The sequence below is a fragment of the Uranotaenia lowii genome, chromosome 3 (assembly GCF_029784155.1).
Source record: "Uranotaenia lowii strain MFRU-FL chromosome 3, ASM2978415v1, whole genome shotgun sequence".
Lineage (NCBI taxonomy): Eukaryota > Metazoa > Arthropoda > Insecta > Diptera > Culicidae > Uranotaenia > Uranotaenia lowii.
The window spans coordinates 189,114,242-189,134,580 of NC_073693.1; the positions used below are offsets into that span (position 1 = coordinate 189,114,242).

The window sequence follows — 20,339 nt, forward strand, 5'->3', positions numbered from 1 at the left end:
AATCAGTTTCATATCGCAATATCGTGAATGATTTTTTTTGGAAAAATCACCAAGTGATGTTGCATCGAAATTAGAACGTTCTTTAAAGTTCTTAGAAGGTTCTTTTTTGAAAACTGTAAGAAAAAATAAATTAATTAAATGTTTTCACCGTGTTTTATTCTATCCTTTAAAGAAAAAAGAGTATTTTCAATCATTATAAACTTTGCTGGTTCCACCGATTTTTCCGCTGATTTTAAATGGAAATGGTTCCGCTTATTATCAAGAATAATCACAAAAAAGGTGGTGATGCGAAAATGTGCACTTTTTGATGGACGATAAACAACTATAGAGCTTTAGCAACTTTTGTATGATAGGTACCTTGGCTTGTTACAACTTTGTTTCCAAGACAGCGAACTATTTTATCCAATCTACAACGTGTCAGAATAAAAAAATAAAGTGATTTTTCAAGGTATATTTTTACTTTGACTTTAACTCCTGAGGGTGATGTAATAGAACTTTGACAAATTCGACAAATTTTTGTATTTTGGTCAGATGAACAATTTTGTCGAAGACATCAAAGGCCTAATTTGATTAGCAAAAAAGTTAGCATTTTTATCTCGCTATTGGTGGACCCCTTTGGCAAAATTTTTTATACCAGTATCCCAAGCAATCAAAAGTTTGGATAACATTTCTCTATCAGGTTTGATCAGCTTAATCGTGTAAAGTAAAACAACTTCTTTTCAGCTCAATTTCTAGGTAGCTAATCAAGCTTGAAAGTTGACAAAAAGTTCGCAGAAATTTCTTAACAACTTCTAACTTCAAAAAGCTCTTTTATAAGCAGTACAAAAAATCGAAAAATTACTTCTTAAATCCTTTATCTGCCTTCAACCATATTTGTTATTAACTGTGGAGTGTGGATGCCAAGGATGAACCACGAGCTCGCGCGACTCTACGGCGAACCCAGTATCCAGAAGGATGTTGCGAGAATGCCAGACGACTGTCCTGCAAAACAGGTGTTCGCTACGATCCGGTAGGAACAAGACGAGCGGGGCGCAACGAGCGAGGTGGTTAGACCAAGTGGAGCGTGATCTGGCGAACGTGGGGTGCCCGAGAAATTGGAGAACGGTTGCCATGGACCGAGTGAATTTTAGGAGTTATGTTCGTCAAGTTATGTCATGTCGTGAGACGGAATACTATGTAAATAAAATAATTGTTACCAACTCACATTTAAATAACATGTTGAAAATCGAGCTACTTATTTGCTGCTCTGTATGAACATCTAAGTAGGCAACGATTTTACTTGATTTGATGATTTTCTTTAAAACAATTTTCCAGTTCATAATTTTTACTTTATTCACACTTTCAAGTTGTTAAAAAGTTCTTCCAGAGCTAAATATGTACTTGACATTCTCGTTTCTTAAATAACGATGTATTTGTTTATGCAAACACGGGTTGAAGTTTGAAACAAGTAGAATTAAGCCTTTAAATCTACTTCAAAATTCCTACATTGCGAAGTTGCTTTTTAGTTCCAACGGGCGCACACAGGGGAAAATGATGTAAAAAGGTGATAAAAATTGTTTACGCCAAAACGGAGCGTTTTAGACCCATAGTGTCTTCGGGACATTTTGCTTACATTCAAAGCGCTTTAAAATAAGTTTTTGACAAAAAAATGATTAAATCACCTAGCAGTGAAATAGAAAAATTGATTTTTGTATTTCTCATTTTAGAGCACTTATGTCTTTGGCAAGTTTTTAGATTGTAAAAAATGTAGCATTTTTGTAAAAGACGTCAACATCGTAGAAGCTCACCCAAAAGAGTTATAAGGCTTCAAAATAAAAAAAAACATTTTTTAATCAAAATTTTCAGTATTTTAACGATATCTTTTCAGGTCAAGCTTATTCAAGCAAAGTATGTTTGAAAGAGTTTTGAGTCACTCAAAATCGAACAGTTTTGTCGAACACACTTAATAAAAATATTCAGACTGAAACGAGTTAGATTGAAAAAACTAAGAAAAAATAGCTGTTTTCGAACACCTGTATCTTTTAGTTCGGATGAGTTCGGTTCATTTATTTTTTGATTGCATAAGAATCAGGCAGGTTTCAACGTTATAAAAACATGGAGTTCACATCTTTCTATCTCACTGCCAGGTGATTTAATCATTTTTATTAAAAGCTTATTTTAAAGTGCTTTGAATTTAAGGAAAATTTCCCGAAGACACTATGGGTCTAAAACGCTCCGTTTTGGCATAAACAATTTTGATCACCTTTTTACATCGTTTTCCCCTGTGTGGGGCGGAACTAATTAAAAACTAAAAAGTTTTCAAAAGAGTACAAAAGAGATTTTTACGAACTATTCAGCTGTACAAAAAGAATTGCAACCCTTTGATAGCTACTTGAAGTTGAAAAAATGAGAAGTACGAAACAAGTAGATTGTTTTCCTTCATACCAACTTTAAAGTTTCCAAAAAGTAGAAACAGAAACCAAAACTGTGAACTTCTGAGTTCGTTTCTAAAGTGATATCCCAACTTTTGGTTGCTTGGATTGGATATGCTCCATTAGACTGAGTCGATTTGGGGTCATTTTTGAATTTCTCAAACACTGGGGTCTTAAAAGCTTCGTCTTGGTCCAAAACTCATCTATGATTTTTTGCAGAATTTTTAAGTAACGTTTACATGAGTAAATTTGAACTTTTAGGTTTGTATGGGAAAACTGAATATTTTGTATCATTTTTGTTTCTTCTGTGGAACCAAGCCAGCTGACAGTTTTGGTGCCAATTTATAAAATTCCTTAAGGAAATTTTCCGCTGAACAACTTTGTCAAAGACCGTAATTTCGTATCTTATTAGGCAAAAAAGTTATTAGCTGTTTAACAGAGGTATGTCTTTTCGTATTGATAAACAATAAATTCAATTGACATCCCTGCAGGGTGCCTAGCGAGGTATTGCATGGCTACTTTTCATGCAATACTTTGCGAGGTTCCAGCAGTGATGTCTATTGAATTTATTGTTTATCAATGTGAAAAGACATACCTCTGTTAAACAGTTAATAACTTTTTTACCAAATTAGTTACGAAGTTTCCATCTACAACAAAGCTGTTCAGCGGAAAATTTCTTTAAGGAATTTTATAAATTGGCACAAAAACTGTCAGCTGGCTCGGTTTCACAGAAGAAACAAAAATGATGTTGATTTTTCAATACAAAATATTCAATTTTCCCATACAAACCTAAAAGTTCAAATTTACTCATGTAAAGTTACTTAAAAATTCTGCAAAAAATCATGGATGAGTTTTGGACCAAGACGAAGCTTTTTAGACCCCAGGGTTTGAGAAATTTATAAATGACCCCAAATTGACTCAGTCTAATGCTCCATATAAAATTGAACAATGTTGCTGAAAACATTAAGTGTCTGTCTCATCATCCTTGGGCGCTATTTATTTCATACAGCTAGATCGATGTTCATATTCAAAAAGACGTTTGATCAGAGCACGAATTGCAGAAGTGTGGACTTCGACTACTTCGAGTCACCACGAGGGGAGGTCGAATCTTGAGTCGCTGAGAGGAGAGGTCGTAAAGTAAGTATACGCTGGAACAGTTAAATTGTGTACCAAAGTTCTTCGAAATAACAGGTTAACTCATCCGCCATTTTGGTTGACAGATTTCCAGAATGATGACGTAGTTGTTATGAAAAATAGCGAGCATTGTATTAAATTCTTCAGTTTTCATAAAAATTATTTTTCACGCCAATAACTTGTAATCCACTGTCCTCAAATTCATAAATTCGACTTCCCAGATTTATAAGCTTCCTTCAAAATACGATTTTATTTGCGGTTCTGCCTTAAATGCGAATTTGCTGCGGAGATGTCTAAAATTTCGTGGAAATTGTAATTATTTTAAACTATTTCCTAGGATATAATACACTTTAAAATTGAAAATATCGCGAAAGACACATCAGACAGTGCTTATGAATCATTTCATGCAAGTTTCGAGTTCTTTAACAGTGAAATATTAAATTGGTAAATCATCTTTTCTAGTAACTATTTTCTTATTCGTGTTTTGGAATGATTCTAAGCTTTTTATTCAATATGTTTCATACTGAAATCAACTGTTCTATCACCAAGTTTAGTTCTTTTATACTAATTACTGATTTTTTTTATGCAAGTGACGAAAAACGAAAATTTAAGTTTGTTTCCTTCCTATGTATTGTATAAAAAAATCTTATAACAACTACATCACCATACTTTGAGTGGGCTAATTTCACGCTTGATGTACAGTACCCTATAAAGTCATCTACACTATACCACATTTTTGTCGATGTCAAACAAATTAAATTTGTAGAAGTTCCATTATAGCCTATATGTGTTATATGAGTGTTATATGAGGAAGATTAAATAATATGTTTTCGGTTGTCATATAAAAAATGATTAAATATTTACATGAAGATGAAAGTATCAAAAATGATTTAAGGACTTATTCTACAATATACAACTGTGAAATCTTCCATGGAGTGAGCGTGAGTTGATTGCGATAGAATGTTCAATGGTCATGATTTGATCAGAATAAATAACAGCGCTGAAGAAATATAAACCTAGCTTGTGTCTAATTGGAAAGAAATCTCAAATTACGTAACACCAATCATATCTGGAAAATCTATCATACAGAATCAAAACAATACCAAGCTAAAGAAAAATAATCCAGCCAGTGTTAAATAACTATTCTATTCGGTAAAACAGTTAGGGTTCGTGTACCAAGATTTGTATTTGTATAATTTTTTGTGCAAGAAACCAGAATGTGATACTTGCAAAAAATTATGCAAAATTGGTACACCAACCTCCATTAACATTACAGTAAAAAATAAGCGCAAGAGCGAAGCATCAAAGCCAAACCTCTAGAGCAAACCAATAGAATAGTCCGATTTCCATTTCAGTTTTGTGTGTGTGTAAGAATATTTGTGCATATTGGAAGGGATAAAATTTTGATTACAGTGTTTTCCCGTTTTAAATGCCACCTTGGAGTTTTGCAGTTAAAAACCAATTCTCAAAACTGAAAAGCACTGCGTGGTGAGTATACGGTTAAGGGAATCAGCAATTTTACTGTTAAAAAGTCAACCAATCATTAAACGGGATCTTTTTAGGAAGGGTAAACATCACACTCTAAACCAATACTGTTATATGTAGAAGAAAAAAAAAACGTTTTACGAGTACAACAAACTTTCTCTCAATTTTGTAGAAAATAAATTTGGTAAAAAGTGGCTGCTACTAACAAAATCGTCAGCGTTATTATTTTTGCTTCCGGTGACAGAGCCGCGTGACACTTTTAAATGCATAGTTTTACGTACATCTCCGTTACTATCAACATCACCTCTAGAGCTTGCTTTTATAGCAGCTAAGGATGGTTTAAATCTTTCACCTGTTGAGTGCTTACGCACACGATCGAACGTGGGTACGGATCCGTTCTTCGGAATACCTGTTAGGGGAGATAGAGGGAAGGAGCTCGTCAGTTTCTTATTCTAGTTTAAATGCCTTTTAATTTCATTTAACATCTCAGCTTCCAAACTCACCTGACTGATGACTAGTGAAAGCCGGTTGAGAGGCATTGCGTGGCAGATTGTTGGAACCGTATTCATTGGCATCGGATTCAGAATGGTTATTCCTTGGCTTCTGTAGGGGTTTCTTCATTTCAATCTGGCTGGATTCGGACGATGAGTTGCTGGAACCGTTCTGTTCTTGGACTTTGGATTCGGTAATGGTGGGCAAGGTGGCCACGGCATGCATGCCACCCTGTTGTGCGGCCAGTTGATCTAACGCCAAGCTCGAGTGTACACCCGGATCGGCATTTAGGGGAGCCTTCAGTCTTTTTTCCATTGTACCATCGGGTAATTGCACCATGAAGTAGGAACCTCCGATCGAACCTCGTTCCATTTGCATACGTTTCTCTTCATACATGCGTTGCATCAGGGGCTTCATCTTATCTTTATCCTCCTTAGGATACCTAAAAGAAAACAAATCATAGACCAATCAGTTGGCTGCTCTGGCCGGAGCTTAGGCTTAGCCTCATAAATTCACTTACGTGAGCGGTCTCATCATAGCACCAAATACTGCGCAGTTCAAAATAATACCAGCTAATATGAGAGTTGAGTTCTTCCAGTCGAAGTTTGCCAGCAGCCAATTGGCCAAAGGCGCAAAGACAAACGTTCCGAACCCGGACCCACAGACCGCAATACCGGTGGCCAGGGAACGCTTCGTTTCAAAGTAATAGCCGACTGCCACGACCGCGGGCAGATAGATGAAACCGAATCCGATGCCACCCATCACGCCGTAGGTCAGCATCATCATGGTCACGTTTGTGCTTAAGGTACTCAGAGCAAATGCCGCGCTGGAGATTATGCTTCCGGCTATACACACCGTCCGGCAGCCGTACTTGTTGGCGAGGGCCGATACGACGGGACCGGCGCTTAAGTACATTCCGCTAAGTAAGCTGCCCACCCACGCGACCGTTCCCTTGCCCTCGCCGAAGTACACCACGAAATCATTCAGAAACACGCCGAAGGTATACGCGATACCGTCCACAATCATATTACACATAAACGACGCAAATACAATCACCCATCCGTAGCTGGAAATAGAAAGAAGAGAGAGCAGATTTTAGAATTTATGCAAAACTTAGGAATTTCAAGAAAACTTAATCAACATTAACACGAGTTTCGAAAAATACATCCTTTGGAATTCATTTAAAAGTGTAGGGTAAGTGTAGGGTAACTGAAAAATATGCTTGCTTGAAATAAACATCTTCCAAAAACTAATAACGGACTAAGCTGCTGCGGTTTTATCCGAGTTTGCCCTGATATTTAATACAAAATTTGGGAAAAGTTCGGTCTGGCTCGGTTTTCCGGATTTCATTGGAAAATGCTGGGATCTATTCACCATTTTTACCAAATCGAACAAAAAAATCAAATTGTATGATAAAATGTTTAAACTTATGCATCCAAAACGAGAATTTTAGAGTAAGTTTTGAAAAAATAATCATGAAAGGTTTTGTGGAATCCTAAAATACGATTTAAAATCTGCTGATAACCTTCCATGAACGTTTTTTAAAAGTTTTTTTTTTGCAATTGATTTGCTATTGATATTGCCTGGAATCATCGTAACAAGTTGTTTTTGTTAATTGCATATTTTTACAAATTTTGCTCCATTTGAAAAATAGTGTGAATATTACGCAATACGAAATGAGTTATCCCTCTCAAGTTACGTCAATCTTTTTAAGACATTTAAAACCTCATCGGTTTATTCATCCTAGAAATGTCAAATGGGTTGATTACAATGAACATAAAGTCAATTTTATGGTCTCCAAATGTAATAAAAATTACCGCCCATTTTCCAAAGTTTTCAAGTTCACCGTTTTCCTAAGAAAAATTTGACAGACAAATTAAAAAACCGCAAAATGGTATTGTTGAAAAAAGTAGCGTTAACAAGCTTTTGACAATAAAAAGAATAATTTTTTCAACGAACTCTAGTTATATCATAAACAATATTGATTTTTCGAAGTACGGACCTCAACCTCGACTCAATCCAACTTTTTCCAAAATTTACAATATCTCGATTTGCAAGTGGAATTGACAAGTTTTATAATGATTGCACCTCTTTCAAGTCAAATTTTTGCTAGAAAAAAAAGTCTTTCTTCTGAGTGATTTGTCAGTATTAAACCGGTTCTAGTTAAATTTTACTACCCAATAATACAATTAGATTGGGTTTAATTTTCATAAATATACCCTTTTCTGTTAAAGCTTAGCAAACAATAACAAATTGGAAAACAATTACAGAGCAAACATTCGATATTTTTCATAATTTGCAAAAGCTATTAACTTTAGATGGATGAAAGAAGTTGTTGTAATAAAATTCGTGTTACAAATGGTTGAAGTTGTTGTAAAAGTAGAATTTTGATAATGATTATTTTGACTTTTTACGATTTTCAATCTTACTATCTTCCAGAGGCTATCCAAGCTCTCAATATTAAAACTAGAGTACCGTAAAACGGGGTAAGATTGATCACTGTTTTTAATATTTCTCGATTATTTTTTCCGTTAAGGGGAATGTAGCATGTTTCATATTTTTAAGACGTACTGGACTCCAATGAACGTAAAACATGGATGCAGAAATTTATTAACCTTCTTTAAATTTAATTTAAAAATCGATTTCGTCTTTGGCCGAATATGTCGAATAGGGCCTATTTTCATTTATTAAATTTATATAATCAGAGACTTGTCAAATTCTTCAAATCATTTTGGATAATTTATAAAATATCCAAATGTAATGTTGAACATGTTAGGTGTATTAGTGTATCTATCATGGTAGATGTACAGGAGAATGCTGACAAGTATCGCTATATACTTCAATACTCGATTATTCCAGATTTTCTTCATATATATATAAATAAATCCAATCAAGCGTTAGAGATAAGTCAAATCAGGCCGGGATGCCCGGCTTTATTCAAATTAGTTGCTAAATCAAATTAAAAACTCCAATTCAATATTTTGTATTTATGAACGATTTTTAAACTACAGACCCCGTTCGATTTTGGCAACACTCCCGTACATTTTGTGCTGCCAAAATCGAATGTTGCCAAAATCGAACGGTTTTTTTCCTCAACTTTTCTTCAGATATTTTTACAAATCAAATCAAAAACGTTATTTTCAGTCAATTTCCGACCATTTGCAGACATTTGTTTATTTTTATCATCATGTTTTTGATGCATTTGGCACTTTTCTTGTTTTGTTTATCATGTTTGTTTTCATTTGTCATATTTGCTGTTTTTGTCATTCTTTATCATTTTTTAGTTGTTTTTTTTTGTCATTTTCAGTCTTTTGTTTGAATTTGTTTTTTAAGTTTTTGAATTTTTCATCTTTTTGTAATTTTTGAGTACTTTATAAAATTTTTAAAAAAATTTTGTAATTATAGTTGCATTTTATCACCATTTCAGAGCATAAAAACGTATTTATGGTGTTTGTCTAAATTAAATTGGTCCTGTTATAACGAAAACAAAAAAGATAATGTTGTTTCTAAAAACCGTTCGATTTTGGCACGTGTGCCAAAATCGGATGTTGCCAAAATTGAATGTTGCCAAAATCGAGTGTTGTCAAAAACGAACGGGGTCTATAATTCAAAATGAACATAAATTTTTGTTTGATCTCTAGATACGATTTTAATACTGCTGCTATGATTCAATGATAACTTTATATTCAAGTTATTTTTTTCACTTTCCTCTTGTATGTTTTTGGCATAGATTTTGTTAAAATTTGCCTTTTTTATAAAATTAAAAAAAAAACCTCCTAAATTGCCTGACCGTGTGGTTTGAAGTATGGTATGCTTAAGGTTAAAGATCATCGTTCTTTTAAACAACTATTTTGAAGATGTCTTGCTCGTATTCGACTTTCATCTTCGATATCAAATACCTAAAAAATTTCAAATTGGTTGGCACCTGTTTCGGCGTGTTTTGCCCAGATTTCACAGGAACCCATTCTCTTTGGTGATAAAGGCCCTAGAAGCGGCAAGTCCCCTGATGTACTTTCAGTTTTGGTGACATTTTTTAAATCTCAGATACCCCTACTTGAAAAAGATCTTGCATCATCTGATTTAAAAAATCAACTCAAAAACATGAGGGGCCTTAAGATGGAAGAAATAGAAGGAAATTGAAATAATTAATTTTGTATTTTTATTAAATACCTAACAAAATATATAACCGAATATTTGGTCGAATATTCGTTTGGCCGAATAGTTGAAAAGGCCAATATTCGGTATTCGGCCGTTCGCTGAATACCACTATTCGGTACATCTATAGTTTCGAATAACCTTTTGTCATAGACTTGCTAACTCTAGGAAAATGTCCCTATTTTTTAAATATCAAAAATTGACCTCAAATTACAACAAAAACTACACCAAAACTATACACTCAAACCTAAAAGATGAGTTTAAAATAGGGAAAACTTGGTTTGTTTTTTAAAATTTCAAATGTAAGTAACGATTTAATTTCATAATCTTGAAATATCATTTTTTTCGAAGTCTCGCAAACAAACACCCTTCCTGATAAAAATCAAAGCGTATAGAAGCAGCAGGTTGATTTATGTGACAGTTAAACTTTTTTCCTTAGTAAATTTATAGTTTTCGTGTAGTTTTTGTTTTAATTTTTTGATATTTAAACAATAGGAACATTTTCCAAGAGTAAGCCAGTCTAGGACAAAAGGCTAGAAACCCTATCAAATGGAAAAGTTTAAAGGAAAAAAATAAAGGAGAATAGTGCGAGGGTCTCGATAATTGGAAGAAGGCAATATTTCATTTTTTTTAGATAAATTTTATAAGTAATGTTAAAAAATTAGCCCCTTAATTTATGCAACATCATGGTCCATCTTTCGATTTTAATTGTTGTTCGGCCTAAACACACGAACTGCCTTAGTTTATCAATTATTAGCATTTGTAAATATTATGAAGGTGTTTTGTTTTCTTTATGGTCAAGAAAACTCGTTAAAACCGTCAACATAGAGACTGATCAATGTTACCCCAAAGCATCAAATTCTAAACCAAGACGAAATCGATTTTCAAATCAAATTTAAAGTAGGTAGTCTAAGAAATTTCTGAGTCCAGTGTTGGTTTTAAAAATATGAAACATGCACATTTCCCTTAACAGAAAAAATAATCGAGAAATATTGAAACAAATGATCAATCTTACCCCGTTTTACGGTACGTCATTTTTTGTAATATTGATGCTTTGTTTTGATTTAAGAAAGTCATATCAATAAAATAAAAGTTCATAAAATCGCACATATAATATACGGCGTATAACAGGACACAACACTTGATGTTCTTACTAACATAAAAGGATTTAAAATTACCTTTCTTGTGTTCATAAAATCGATTTAAAAATCATAAATTCCAATCGATTTAAAAATCATAAATAATAAATCGGAGTTTAAGAAGAGGTTGCTTGAAGAATTCATGGAGTAAAACGACATGTTAGATAAATTATACTAGAACAAACAGACGGAACGATTAATCATTAGTTATTAAAAGAAGAAATTGAAATGAAATATTTATGCCAGATTGTAACAAATTAAAAGATTGTCATCTTACGTTGCAAGAATAAACATTATAAATAAATAAAAATAAATAAAAAATATCTATGGAATTTATTGGAATTCAAAACAAGTTCAAGGGCGTTTTTTTCAAAAAATCAGCTTGTATGCAGTTATACCCCTTTGACTCCAAGGACCTCAAATATTAATTTATGTGTATTTTGTCTTGGTAGAGAATCATGTTTATATTTTGTTATAAATTCTTCATCAAGTTTTTGTCTGATTGATTTTGTCCTCATCGCAGAGAAAGAAACTAATTGCAAACAACAAACAGAATGTAAGTAAACAATGAGTCTTAAATAGACGCATGTACATTGCTTATCGCTTTCTCCAAGATGCAACAGTATAAACATTCATACAATTTTCCTTAAGCTTATTCATCAGGTTTAACATTTAGTCTAATGGATCATAAATGTCAAAAATATAATTTAACATGATTGAAAGAGTTAAAATAGTCACATGCATATTTGTATTATAAAAAAATCTTCGGAAAATACTCAAATTTCCATTGCTTATGAATCACCCTGACAAAAACATTGACACATTTCGCCGATAACTACACTTACCCGCCATCCGGTGGAGGCGGCATGTCGTGATATTCACACCCATCGTCATCCTCTGGCGCATCCTCCTGCAGTTCGGCCGTTAACCTCGACGCCTCCTCGCAAGCTATATCACTATCAGTCTGCGGGGGAGAAAGAAGAAAAAAATGGTCAATTTAAGAACTATGTGCGAGAAAATTGTCTAATTAGGTATTATTGAGTGAGAAAGAAATTATCATACGATACGGTCAAACGAAAACTACAATGAGAAGCGGAAATAAATGTCGTAATAGACAAAAGAGCATAACTAATAGTTTTGTCGATGATTTTTACTCTGCATAGCATGGCATAAACTAATCTGTAGACCTCCCTCGCCTGCCTCTGGACTCGAATTACCGAACATGCTTAGTTCGGTTCGGAGGGGAAGTTAAACGAAGCAGAACAGACAGTCGGTACACAAATTGATATAATCAGCCTTAATGAATTTGAGTGTCAACAAGTCGTAAGTTTAAATTTATTTATCACTTTCAAACGCCCGAGACGGACATTTCACTGAGCACTAACATCTCATCGCTCTTTTAAGGGAATTGCTAAGAAAGCTTGTTTTGGAGTTGTTGCTTAGCTTAAATGTCTAATTCTAAAAGTTTCAAAAGACCTTTTACACAATCCGCAACAAATATTTTACGCTTAAAAGCCAAATTGAAACAAGTGAAGCTACCCACTAACATTCCACTGTGCTGAAAAAATCTCTTCTAGGCTCAGCGTACCACACACGTTTCTGTTTTTTTTTCCAATTCGTTTTCGGATTGACGAGATATAGGTCATGTGACAATTAAAATCATTTTCCCAAAACCACCAAGATGACGCATCGGGTAATTTGCGGTTGCCGAAAATAGAACGTGTAGGTCTAGTATTGAAGAAATGTCTCATAAATCTAATATTTGTCATGTGGGTCCTTTGTCACTAGAAAATTCCAGTCTGACCAGTGAAGTGTTTTATATTTCAGACTTTTTGATAGTTTTGATTCACAATGAAACGCACAATGAAACCGTTTGAAAAACAATGAAATGGTGTTCTGAAGTATAAATATCAATTAATAATCCGTTTTGTAGAAAACCGCTTGAATTTTTTAATACATTAATCGATTTTCATGAAATTTGGCCAGATACTAGAATGTATTTTTTTTACATAATATCACACAATTTTGAGATAAAACCATGAAATGTGACAAAATTGCAACTTATTGTGTGAGGCAATTTCAATTTTCACTACTTCTACTAATAAAACTGTATCTCTATTCATAGTGCTCGCAGAATGTTCAAAACTCAATGATGTAACAATTGATAAGTTAAACTAGCTTGTGTGAAAGTTTCGTGAAAAAAGAAGAGAGATGGAGAAATGTCAGAGAAATGGAAGCCTGTCAAAGTTGGAAGTTTGTGCGCGGCTCTACGCAGTTCCATTCTTTTTTTAATGCAACTGTAAGTGGTTCAAAACTCATCCATGATTTTTTACAGAATTTTTAAGTACCGTCAACTGAGGCATCATGCAACACTTTCCAACTTCAATGGCTTCTAAAAACTTGATGTCCACAGCAGGGCCGTAGAAAGAACCAACTCATGGGGGGGGGGGGGGGGATATTTTGATGAAAAATTTGTTCGTAGAACAGTTTTGCTTAAATAATGCATGTAGGGGAGATAAGGGCATAACGAGCACCCAGGGCATAATGAGCACTCCTTTTTTCTACATAAGTACGTATTTTCTTAAACAAATTTTCATAAGGACTTGTTTCGTACTACCTATAGTATTAATTTTTCACCAAAAAAGAAATATCCTTTTGATATTAACAGAAATATTAAATAATAACCAGCTAGGTTCACAAGTGACGAAAATATTATAATTTTTGAGCACCACCAAATAAGCCTTGACCTTTAAATCATCTTGATCTAAAATGTACGCATTGTTTCTCAATTTTCAACATCATAATTTTTTTTTATTTTTCACTTTAATCAATTTTAAAACGCTTTTTAACTTTAATTTGTTCACTAGAGGCGAACAGAGCACTATCAATAAAGGCATAATGAGCATTTTCTGCCGTATAATCTAGCAGCGAATTCAACTCGATGAAGTCAACTGTCGATTTGGCCTATTGGTAAGGTGTCGGAGAGGTAATCAGTAGATTCGAGTTCGATTCCTGTTCGAGGGGATTTTTTTTGCACATACCATTTATGATTGATTTTTTTTTATTGTTACATTAGACGGCTAATAGCACCAAAGCATCATCCGTCAAACAAAACACCAGAAACATAATTTATGAGCATATGTTTATTCTTTGAATTCTACAAACAGACATAGATTATTTTGTTATTGCTTTCTTTGATGAATCTACGCCTTTTAGTGCAATCATGATCATGAATGATAAATGAAAAAAAAATCACCTCGACCAGGAATCAAACTCGAGCCTACTGATTACCTCTCCGACATCCAACCAATAGGCCAAATCGTCAGACGATACAGGTTAAGCTGTAGCTCTATTACTCAGTTGACTTCATCGAGTCGAATTCGCTACTAGATTCCCCGGCAGAAAACGCTCATTATGCCTTCATTAATGGTGCTCATACTGCCTAGGGGGGTTTCTCATTATGCCTTCACAGTGACTGGTTTTCAGCTTTCGGCTAAAATTTTTATAATGCATTTTTAAACGTTTTTATCTACTTTTTCAAGTTTCATCCAATTAGGCCACAGACTATTTGAGTGTCTGAACACGAAACAATGATGTAATTCACATATTACAGCTGTTCTCTATGGTTAAATAAGCGTTTTCCTTAAGGTGGCCATTATGCCCTCATCTCCCCTACAAGTGAAAGAAATGTATATTTACTAAGTATAAATCGTTCGGATTGAAGTTATTTTGCTTTAAAAGTAATTTATTTTTGAAAACGAGTCCTAGGAGTTACCAATTTTATTTTCATGAAGCTTTAAAAAATATGTCAGTTGCCTCCAGGAAAGTTTATTAATGACAGGTGTGCCAACTGCATCGTTGATAAAAGTCGCAAATGATACAATGATATAGAAACGACTATAATCGAAACATAGTAAAGGATTTTGAACGCTTCATTTACAAAGAAACTTTTTTTACTCATTTTAATTAGCAAGCTAATTTTTTCGAGCCACGAGCATAACGATTGTAAGCATGGGTGAAAATGTATAAAATATTCTGAAATAAAAGTAAAATAAGATTTATTTTCTACTCTTGTAAACTTCATTAAAATTTAAAATTTTAGTAATAATCTTTGATGTTGAATCTGAAATATATGTGAATAATGTTAAATAGAATTTCCAGCAGAAATTTAAATCTGAAGATTAAAAACAAGTTCAAAATTATCATTTATTATTTCATATTTGGTAATTTAAATCCTGTGATTAAAGTTTCCAAAATCAAAATCTAGATTTTTCAAAATAGAAACTCTTTGCAATGAATCTAGATCTTATCTTTCATAGGTCTGAGGGATGAATCATCCTTCGGGATGAAAATCCCGAGAAAAAGAAAAAAAAATCTTTCATAGGTGATTTTCACCAAGTTTGTGTTTCTAAACTAATTTTGATTAAATTCAAAATGTTAATTTAATTTAATTTTAAATTTAATAATTTCCTCCAATTGAAATCCTTAATAAAATTCTTACATTGCTTTTTTAATATTGATTATAAAACTTAAATTTGAGCTAAATCGAATGCCAATCTTGAATTTTTGTTCCAAGTCTGAATTCTGCATTTTGAACCTATATTCAAAACTTTAATCTTATTTCTAGATGAGAAATCCTATGAATTTAAAACCAAAAAGCGAAATTTGTATCAGAATCCTTAACTAGAAATTTCTTATTTGATTCTGAATTTATGGTTTTCAATATGATTTTTTTTTTCTATTAATAATTCGTAATTGAACTTGTAAATTAAAATAAACTTGTAAATGATGACATTTTTTCACATTTTTCAATTCTGGACTCATGAATTTTCTTATGTTTCATCTCCGCATATAAATTGAGGAATAAATTTCCGATCCAAATCTTTGGTTTGAGTTTTGAATATCGAAACTGATCCAAACTTATAAACAAGAACAATAAACTGGATACTTAATAGATATTTTTTCACGTGTTTCCGGGCTGGGAAAATCCAGGCAATTTTATCTTAAAACCTGGCGAATTATTAAATTTTCCCCAAAATCCAGCCAATATGCAGGCAAATTTTGGAATTATTTTATTGTAATCAAGATGGAAAAACACGTGGAAAACTGTTTTAATTTTATCGAAACACATCAGCCGATTTAGAATCATATTAGGTCTACCAAAAATTTGTTTATGTTTATTTTGATAAAATTGGTTTAAAAAAATGATTTGGATGCTAGATACATAATTTTAAGGACTCAACAGAAATTTTCGTACGATTTTGCAAATAAATAGAATGAGAAAATCTGGTTAAAATCCGGATAATCTGGTAGGCTAAGTCTAATTTTATTGGGATTCAATATTTGGGACTCAATTACTATCAACAAGTGAGAAAATTTTTGAAAAACTGTTGTAGAATTGTGGTCCTGGAATGAGATTTCGAGGTTTCGGAGTTGAGATTGTTACACTTTTGTTCATCAAAATTTGATTTGAAATGTCAAATTATATGCTTAGTAAAAAAAAATGCATTTTTGGACCTTCATGGGGGGTGTTTAACCCCCAAAACAAACAAGTGAATTTGTTATTATTTTTCAAATAAGGTTCAAGTTTAAGGGTTCTGGTTTGCAGTTTTTTGTGAGCAATATTTCGTATGGAGAAAGTCGTTTTTGAGTTCTTCTAAAATATTTTCTTCTTATGCAATACAACAAAACTAGAAAAAAACAATCTCTGGCAACAACTTTGGCGAAAACTGCAAAGCTTTTTTGCATTTCTGGCGAATTAAAGCATTTGTTATCAATTAAAAAAACATTCGTTAATGATAAACTATTCTATGTAGATCAATTTATATGAACACTAGCTGACCCGGTGTGCTTTGCTACACCTTTCAATATCAAATGATATTTTTAGGAATTATTTAAATTTTTATTGTTTTGTTGGGATTATTTGAAATCATATTGTAACGTAATTCATAAGCAACCGCTATCAAATCAGAGCTGCAGCTGGAGTTTCGATTTGCAACACAAAGATAACTTAAACTTATATTTTGAATCTTGATCTATAAATTTGTGTTAAAGATCTGATAATTTTTATCTGTTTCCTTAAGCTTCGCCCTAAAAAAGCAGGGTCAATCTAACTTATAAAATACGGATGTTTTTGCTTGATATGTTCTGGATTTATGCTAAAAAACTGATAAGAGAGCCTCCCCTGTCCTTTCCTTCACCCCTTGCTGTATGGAGATCGTGATCTTTAATAATCATACCCATTTTTTTTCGTTCCCAAAAATCCTCTTATATCAGATATAATTCCATTGGTTGATAAGTTTTTAATGTTTACAAAAAAATTATATGGAGCCCCTTCCTTTCTTCCTCTCTCTACACTGTAAAACGTAAGGGTCTATAACAATCGTAGAAACATATCTCGTAACCAAGTACTGAGAACTTATGCTAATTAAATTGTGTTATGCTCACCTCCCTACTCCTATGTACCTACTCACTGAAAGGAGGATGGTGTGTCAGATGATCAAAGAATCATACCCAATTGATTTTCCATGTTAAGTTTTGTCCATTTCTCGGATTTTGTAAAAAAAAAAGTTAAATGTAAGCTTTCCTCTTCCCTTCCTATATTCCCAATTCTATCATCCAACTGCAAGAAACGAATTGTTTCACACAGAAAAAATTGTCGTGTTGAAATACCATTTCATGCCGAATCTGGTTTTATTTGCGTAGTTAATTCTTGAGTTGTGCATAAACTTGAAAGAGAGTACCATCCCTCCTTCTGTTCTCCCCATTGAATGGAGGGGTGAGAACTTAATATTCATAAAAGTATTTTTCGTACTCAAACACTTTTTGATGCAAAATTTTGTTTCATTTGCTCGATTAATTCTCGAGTTATGCAAAAAATTGTATGGAAGCCCCGTTTCCCCCTTTATATCTTTCCGCTGAAAAGGTGGGGCTTCAATTTAAAATAGAAACATTTCTCGTATCCAAATACTCTCACATGCCGAATATGGTTCAATTTCGATCAACTCTCTAGTTATATTAAAAATTGTAAGGGAAACCTCTCCTCCTTCTTTTCATCCTCCTCTTTGAAGAAGTGAAGGATACCAAATATTCATAGAAGCATTTCTCGTACCCAAATATTGTTCCGTGAAAAATTTGGTTCCATTTGCTGTTGTAGTTCTGAAGTTATACAGATAAAAAATTGTATGAAACTTCCTACTCTTTCCTTTCTCCCCGCTGGAAGTAGAAAGGGGTCTCAAACAATCATTAGAACATGTCACGTTCCCAAATACCCGCCCTTGCCAAGTTTGGTTTCAATTGCTTAATTAGTTTTTGAGTTATGTAAAAAACTTTAAAAGAGGTCCCCTCCCCCCTTTATATCTCCCAACTGGAAAGAGGAAGGGGTCTCAAATAATCATAGAAATATTTTTCGTATCCAAATACCTTCCCATGCCAAATTTGGATCCAATATCTTGATGAGTTCTCGAGTTATAAGAAAAATTGTAAGGTAGCCCCCCTCCCCCCTTCCTATCACACCGCTGAGAGGAGGGAGGGGTACCTAATATTCATACAAATATTCTTCGTTCCCGAATACTATCCCATGCCAAATATAATACCATTTGCTTGATTGGTTCTCGAGTTATGCAAAAAATTGTCTTTTGTTTGGGAGGCCCCTCCCCCCCCCCCTTCATGAGAGCGGGAGGGGTCTCAAACCACAATAGGAACCTTCCTTTGTCTCTAATACTCTCACCTGCCAAGTTTCACGCAAATCGGTTCAGTAGTTTCCGAGTCTATCGGGAACAGACAGACAGACAGACAGAAATTCATTTTTATATACATATATAGATTTTGGGATACTGAAGTCAATAGGTCACTTTTTGTTACAACAATACATTTAAACATAGCTCAACTTTTCTCCACAGTGTTGCTAGATTGTTTCAAAGAACATAGACTTAAGTTATAACTTATAACTTTTTTCTCTCTGTTTTAAAATTGAAAGCAGATAATTTTCTCAGAATCCAACGAAATTTGGCTTTAAATTTTGAAATGTTAAGAAACTGCAGACTCCAGTGTACGGACAATTTGTTGGCACAATTTTTGGGCTCACTGTAGTTCATTTTAAGCATAAGATCAGATATATTTAGAGCAAGTTCATTGGTGTTGGGAGAAAGTGGTAGAAATTTTAACACTTTTAGCACATTTTGAAAACTTTACCATGCGAAAACATTTCAAGATCCGTGGCCTTCAAGAGTTTCTACAACACGTGTTGTATTCTACCATGCTGTGATGCAAAAATAGCAATATTTCTATCACATACGGCTGGAATAGGAACAGTGCTGTAAAAAATACAACGCCCAAAAAACATTTGTGCATGGTAAAGTTTTCAAAATGTGCTACAAGTGTCAAAATTTCTACCACTTTCTCCCAACACCAGTGAACTTGCTCTTATGAACAAGATAGTTGTTGATTTTAAAAACAGATCAAAGTAACCGTCCGTAATGAAAGGACGTAACTAAGGAATATTTTCCAAAAATTCATAACGTAACGATTCAAATAAATTGAAAATGAATGGGTCTGCCAAAGTTGTTCGAAAGATATCCGTTCAAATTTATTTCTTACTTCAAAAGAAGATATTCATTTTTCACTCTGATTCGCTGGATCTTATTTTGAAGGAATCGATTCTCTAAGCTCAAGTTATAGTTTTTTACCTCAAAAATTCAATTCTATTCTATATTTGAATGATTATTTAAATGTGCACGCATTTATTTCCCAAACCGATTTCCATGAGTTCAAGCTCAAGTGTAAACATTAAACACAAGGGAATCGGTTTCAGTACCAGGCCACCAATTGAATCGTTGTGTATTATAAAAAAGCTGATCCGGTGTGCTTTGCTATACTTGGTAAAATTGGAAAAAAATTGTGTTAAAATAATTTGAAGTTTTGTTTATTAATATATGTATTGTTTTCAATTGGAATTTCAACATCAAGAACAAACTTTTTGAAGAAACCTGCTTCTTAAAGTTCGCAATGAAGATTGATTGTAATGCTGAAATTATGACTCTACCTTCATTGGCTTCATAAGTTCTCGAATTATGCAAAAAAATATGTATGAAAGCCTTCCTCCTCCTTTCGGTTTTCCCTCTGAAAGAAAGAATCAAAAGCAATTCTTGTACACCTAAAAGTTAAACTTTTTGTGTGCCTGGCTTGGTACGTTGTGACCCCAATTAAAGTAATTTTTTTCTATTCGAACTAAATTTTACATCTTTTCTGACTCTAAAGCTGAAATAATAAGAAAAGGACAAAGATGCTGCATACATTCAGGGGTAAATAAATTGTGTGTGAGACATAAGCCAACGCACCTAGAGGTTTATTTAGGATGTTATGTAGTAGTTCCGCTCAGGATAAAACAAAGTTCCTCTCAAGATTATATTTAAGTTTTAAAAACTATTTGATATTTTGATGGAAAACTTGTAACAAAAACCCGAATATTGCTTTTTATGAGTTCATAACGGTCAAGGGTTACATAAATTGACGTTCAAAGTCA

General features: G+C 33.4%; 1 protein-coding gene across 7 annotated transcripts in view; it reads right to left on the bottom strand.

The window, feature by feature from the left end:
- Window positions 1-20,339, bottom strand: part of LOC129751075 (uncharacterized) — a 107,907-nt gene that overhangs the window by 16,707 nt on the left and 70,861 nt on the right. For 6 of the 7 annotated variants that reach the window (XM_055746349.1, XM_055746352.1, XM_055746350.1 and 3 more), the window contains 4 exons: window positions 11,662-11,780; window positions 6,043-6,588; window positions 5,534-5,964; window positions 5,237-5,439 (listed from right to left, as the gene is read on the bottom strand). In XM_055746349.1, the coding sequence (XP_055602324.1) occupies window positions 5,237-5,439; window positions 5,534-5,964; window positions 6,043-6,588; window positions 11,662-11,780 (1,299 nt within the window). The remainder of the gene's footprint in view (window positions 1-5,236; window positions 5,440-5,533; window positions 5,965-6,042; window positions 6,589-11,661; window positions 11,781-20,339) is intronic. The other variant, XM_055746356.1, reaches the window with a different exon arrangement.